Below are 5,599 nucleotides of genomic sequence, written 5' to 3' on the forward strand. Positions count from 1 at the left end.
TTTAGAAAATACTGTTGCCCAGAAATAGTTTAAGACCCGTTGTGAGCAGAGGGAACTTCGAGCTGTTAGAGATGTGATGAGTCTGTTCCCCCTCCAGGCTCACTACCCAGCCAGCTGCAGCCACATGTCTCAGTGGATGGATGATGGAGGATATTATGAAGGGATGAGCATGGAGGCTCAGAGCAAACACCTCGCCAAGCTGATCTCCAAACGCTGCCCAAGCTGCCAGGCTCAGATCGAGAAGAACGAAGGCTGTTTGCAGTACGTACACTCAGACCTGCTGCTAGTACAGACTGAGGAGGAGGATGATGATGATGATGATGATGATGGTGGTTTTATTTCTCTGTTCTTAGTATGACCTGTGCCAAGTGCAACCACGGTTTCTGCTGGCGGTGTTTGAAACCTTGGAAACCGACACACAAAGATTACTACAACTGCTCCGCCATGGTGGGTTCACACTGTGCAGATGTGTTCAGTATTGACACTTCCAGCTTCCATTCACAGACAACTAGCAACATCTCAATCTGGTCACATTTAGGTTTCCTACAAAAAGTATTTCCTGTTGTTGTTTATTTGTGTAGAAACCAAATTATGATGATGACGTCCAATCAGAGACCAATAACATTCTCCCACTCTGTGACCATCACATATATTTTAGGGTGTAGCTAATAGAAACAGATTTGGCTCCACATTAATCCAAAAGTTTGGTTAAAAACAAAATAATTTTTTCCACCTGTCATTTGATACGCCGTTTTTCCTGCAGGTGAGTAAAGCAGCGCGTCAGGAGAAGAAGTTCCAGGATTATAATGAGAGATGCACCTTCCACCATCAGGCCAAGGTACGACGCTGGTCCGTCACAGACCACAGCTGAACTGTCGCATGTGTTTTGTCAGTGACGGGTCTGACTCTCTTGACACATAGTGATCATTTAGACACCCGTCACCAGAGAAGTGCTGCTGGTTTTAAATTGAACCGTGATTCTTGCAGTGACCCCCTTTTGTTGGTCCAGTCTGAAACCAGTTCAGTGTCTGCCCAGTCTGATGATGTGTATAAATGTATTTATTTATTTTGAATCTGAAGTTTTTGTGCTTGTGCCTGTTGCAGGACTTTGCTATTAACCTGGAGAACAAAGTGTCGTCCATTAATGAAGCTCTGCAGATGAAGTCTCTGACCTTTGTCATCGATGCCTGTAAAGTCCTCGCTCAGGCTCGAAAGGTAAAACCATCATCATCGCCGCCATCGTCACGTTCATGCCGAGTGATGTAAATGTGTTTATTGTGCCCCGCTCGTTTGCCTGCAGGTGCTGGCCTACTCGTGCGTCTACAGCTACTACAACCAGGAGACGGAGAAGATGGACGTGATGGAGCAGCAGACGGAGGCTCTGGACCTGCACACCAACGCCCTGCAAATTCTGCTGGGTGAGACTCCCTGTCACATTCTCACATTCTCTGAACCATGTTGGTTCTGCTTGAACTGGTCTGACTGGTGTTTACTGGTGTGTTCCCAGAGGAGACTCTACTGCAGTGCACTGACCTGGCCTCTTGTGTCCGGCTGCTGAAACCAGAACACCTGAACACCGGACTGGAACTGATCCGGCGTATTCAGGAGCGCCTTCTGGCCATCCTGCAGCACTCCACACAGGTAACCAGTCTAAGACCGACTGAAACTAGTCCAGACATGGGTGTAAAACCAGCTTAAAACACATGTAATAAACCTGGTTTAGAACCAGGCTGAAGTCATTGTGTTTTGCTCCCGTGAAAGCAGTGAGCAGTGTTGTAGCAGTTTCCTGTGTTGTGTGACAGGATTTCAGGGTCGGGTACCAGGCCAAGAGCAGCCAGGAACCAGAGTCTACTCAGGCCTCCAACCTGTCCAACCACAAAGACACCAACAAAGTGTGAGTTGTTATGATTACTATTATTGATTGTTACTATATCAGCACTAATAAATTAATCACGGTGCTGCTGCTGGTCTTTGTTTCTTCTCCATGTCTGGAATGTCTCTGGTCCCTCTCTGTACTGAAAACGAAATCTTGGGTTTTCCACAGCACTAGTTCACCTCTTGTCTGTCATGCGATTGTAGGACTTTCAGGAGGATATTTGCAGCTCTAATTGCTGTTATATTATTACGGTTTGCTGTTACACATTTTAAAAACTAGAAAACAACATTTGAGAAGGTGCAACCAGAGAAACTTTGGCTTTTTCACTTTAAAATTTTGATAAATAATTGCAGATCAGCACTGCAGCTACAGAATATTATTGATAAATCATTTTCTCTGCCAAACATTAGGTGTGACTCAGAGCTACGATCCAAACTGAAGATATTCAGATGTTATAAAACAGAGAAACGAGCAGAGAACGTTTTTCTGCTTGTGTCTCTGTTTTATTAAACCAGATTCAGTCATTCAACATTGCCAAGGTTTGGAACAATCTGGCACAGCTTGCTGTCAACTTTAAACATAAGCTCAAAAAAAACAAGTCAGCGTCTCATTTGTGGTGCAGTGTCATACAAGTGCAGCTGAGCCCTTCCCTTTTCTTTTTGTATGTTTCTATAATGAAGCAGCGTTGTGTCTCTGTAACTATGGTTCAGGATCTCATTCAGACTTTTAAGTAGTAAAATTTAAATGGCTGGTTTTTAAATCCGACCAGCGTTACAGCTGTAACTAACAGCACGCTTTTCATTTCGGGTAAATTCTTTTCACGAAGGTGGAGATTTATATTCTGTGTGAAAATATTCAGAAACAGAAAAATCCAAATTAAAATCTGGTGAATTAAACAAAACAATGAAGTTTTACTTTATTTTACTTTGTGACGTACACAGTATAACTCACCTGAGTTTCTTGTTCAGGTCGAAGTCGGACCGAGCCTCAGACTCTGGAGACTCGGACAACAACAACTACACGGGTGAGGAGGGTGGCGAGGAGGCCGAAGACGAGGACGATGAGTATGATGAAGAGTATGTGCCTGAGTGGCACGAGGACTACGACGAGGACGACATCGATGAGGACGACTTCTTCTCCGATGATGACGAGTCCGAGAACCTGGAGAGGGACTTCAGCCCTTTCGACTGAACTGGGGGGGGGACAAAAATCTCCCACAGTTGAGGGAAGCGAGAGAGGACGAGTCGGGCCCCCGCTGCCTCCTCACCTCCACCTGAGAACATCAGGAGAAAGATGATGATCAGAGGGACCTCCTCCTTTACCTAAACTCCCTCCACCCCACTCACAGCTGCACTCGCTTTTCCACTTCCTGTGTTTTCCCTTCTGTGTTTTCATTGTCTGAGAGCAGGAGAAGACGAGGGTCTCATGAAAAAACAAAAAGTTCAGTCTTTAAGTTCAGAGAGAAATTAGGGCTTCACAGAGAAACCGTTAAATTATGAGGATACATCAGTTCCACATCCATTTTGGTGGGAAAGGGTAACTTCTTTTTTTCTGGCCTGAAACCAGTACAAACGCAATTGGAAACTGGTCTCAGTTAAACCTATCTGAAACCAGTCTAAAATAAAAAAACCAGTCTGTAACAAGGCTAAACCAGTTTAGACCTTTTAATGCCACTTTAAACCCAATAAAAAGGCAGTTTGACTAAGACTAAGTTGTGGTTAAGACCCAGTTGGAAACTCAGTAAATCCAGTGTGAAACAGGTCCAAACTGTCTGAGATGTGCATGTGCAGTTTGAAGCCAGAGTGTCTTGAATAATGTAACATTTAAACCCAGTTTAGCTGATTAAACCAGTATAAACCCAGTTTAAACCCACTCTGGAATCATTTTGACTCTTGAAAACTGATCTTAAATCAGAATAAAGCCAGCTCAAGTCTGAAACAAGTCTCAGACCAGTTTAAAGACTGAAATCAGTTTCAGGACAGTCTCTAACTAACCAGTGTGAAACCAACGTAAAATGATTTTAATTGTAGAAACTTGTTAAATCTGAGAAGTTTTACTTTTCTGAAACTTAAGAATTCAGATTTTCTGTTTGATGCTCAGAACTTTTTATTTTTCTTTCATTATGGCCAGGCGTCTCATTCGTCCTGACCCACCTGGACTTTGTCCTGGTTCTGGATCTCAGTGGTTTTGGTGAAAAATGATTTACGGAGGAGGTGTGTTGGTTTCTGATCTTTCACAAAAATGTTTGTTTCCTGCTGCTGCTGCTGCTCTTTGGATGTTTTTCGAGAGACGTGTTTAAAAAAAGAGGGATTATTAGTCTGCGACTGTTGGTCCACCTCTCAATTTGCCCTTAAAGATAAATCTGTTTCTTCATCACACGTTCTGCCTTGATTTATTTTTATGATGGAGGTTGCCTTCATTTGACAGTGAAGACAATAGAACCTATTAAATCTGTTATCAGACTTAGATTAACTCACAGTAAAAGACTTTGTACATGTTTGAAGATGTTTCTATGCATCTGAAGATGGTGTTGATGAATCGGCGCTGAGCACACTTTAGGAGCTGTAAATTCTGACGTATCACTGCAATAACTGATCGATCGATCGATTATCGGCTCACTGTTGCGTAATTTGCTAAGCAAAGACTTTGCCGCCTGCTCTGTTTTCTGTCTTTAAAAAGGACGTTAGGATGAGTTTTGGTTTGTAGTCGAGCTCGGCACTCTGCAGGAGCGGAGGGATATCTGATATTCCGGCTCCCTGTTTTGCTGTAATTTTGAGAGATCCTATATTCATATTGTTGATGTTCTTTAATGTTCTTTCTGGTTTCTTTGTTGGAGTCGAGCGACTTCGGCCAGCAAACTAAATAAAAGCTCTTTCTGCTAAGCTGCAGGCCGACTATGGTTTATTCAAAAAGGTTTTCATTTTAACTCCTGAATTATCCTCAGTTTGTCAAATATTTATACACAGTAAATGTCAGCAGAGATGGTTTAGTGAAAGTTGATTGAGATTCCAAAAAAAGGGAAACGAATCAGTAGCAAGAAAAAGTAAGTGAACCCCTTGGAATGACCTAATTTCAGTATGAACTGGTCTTAAAATGTGACCCAGTCTTCATTTAAGTGGGGCTTTGCTACCTGGACGAGAGCATGAATTCCCACAGTTAGGAAGGATAATACCCTACAGGATGCTGTCAGGCTCAGTGAAGCTCAGAAGAAGCTGATGATACTGCAGGACAATGACCCCTAAACTTGAAAGTACATCTACTACAGAATGACTTCAGAGACACAAAAAAAGTCCAGACCTCAACCCAACAGAGAGCAGATCAGTTGTTCACATGCTTCACATACTTTTTACTGCCACTGTCTGTTGTAAAACTCATTATTTACTTGACGGTGCTCAAAATGTTAAGTGATAAGATGAAGCTTTATTGTCATTGTACAGTCACACTTGGTACAACAGTACAATGAAATTGCGAAGTAAACATGAAATAATCATCAACGTCTCTTCTCTAAGGTTCGGAGTAAATCAGGAACTGCGAACTAATGAATCATTCATTAACAGCTCTTTACTCTTTTTCACTTTTTTGTAAAACGTCACTCAGACCCGGTCTGGATGTTGGTACTTAAGTAAAAGTACCAGTACAGGATAAATACTTTGAGTGCAGTAGTACTGACAGTTCCCTCCTCCGCCTGTTGGGGGCGGTAAAGAGTCGCTGCTCGGCCGCCAG

General features: G+C 42.8%; 1 protein-coding gene across 1 annotated transcript in view; it reads left to right on the forward strand.

The window, feature by feature from the left end:
• LOC113159526 (cullin-9) overlaps positions 1 to 4,764 on the forward strand; it is a 35,471-nt gene extending 30,707 nt beyond the window's left edge. Inside the window, 8 exon segments of the mRNA XM_026356257.1 lie at positions 98 to 261; positions 354 to 447; positions 764 to 838; positions 1,105 to 1,215; positions 1,301 to 1,418; positions 1,508 to 1,641; positions 1,803 to 1,894; positions 2,845 to 4,764. Of these exon segments, the coding sequence (XP_026212042.1) occupies positions 98 to 261; positions 354 to 447; positions 764 to 838; positions 1,105 to 1,215; positions 1,301 to 1,418; positions 1,508 to 1,641; positions 1,803 to 1,894; positions 2,845 to 3,067 (1,011 nt within the window). The 3' untranslated portion in view covers positions 3,068 to 4,764.
• The last annotated feature ends 835 nt before the right edge of the window (positions 4,765 to 5,599 follow it).

The sequence above is a fragment of the Anabas testudineus genome, chromosome 15 (assembly GCF_900324465.2).
Source record: "Anabas testudineus chromosome 15, fAnaTes1.2, whole genome shotgun sequence".
In the NCBI taxonomy this organism is placed as follows: domain Eukaryota; kingdom Metazoa; phylum Chordata; class Actinopteri; order Anabantiformes; family Anabantidae; genus Anabas; species Anabas testudineus.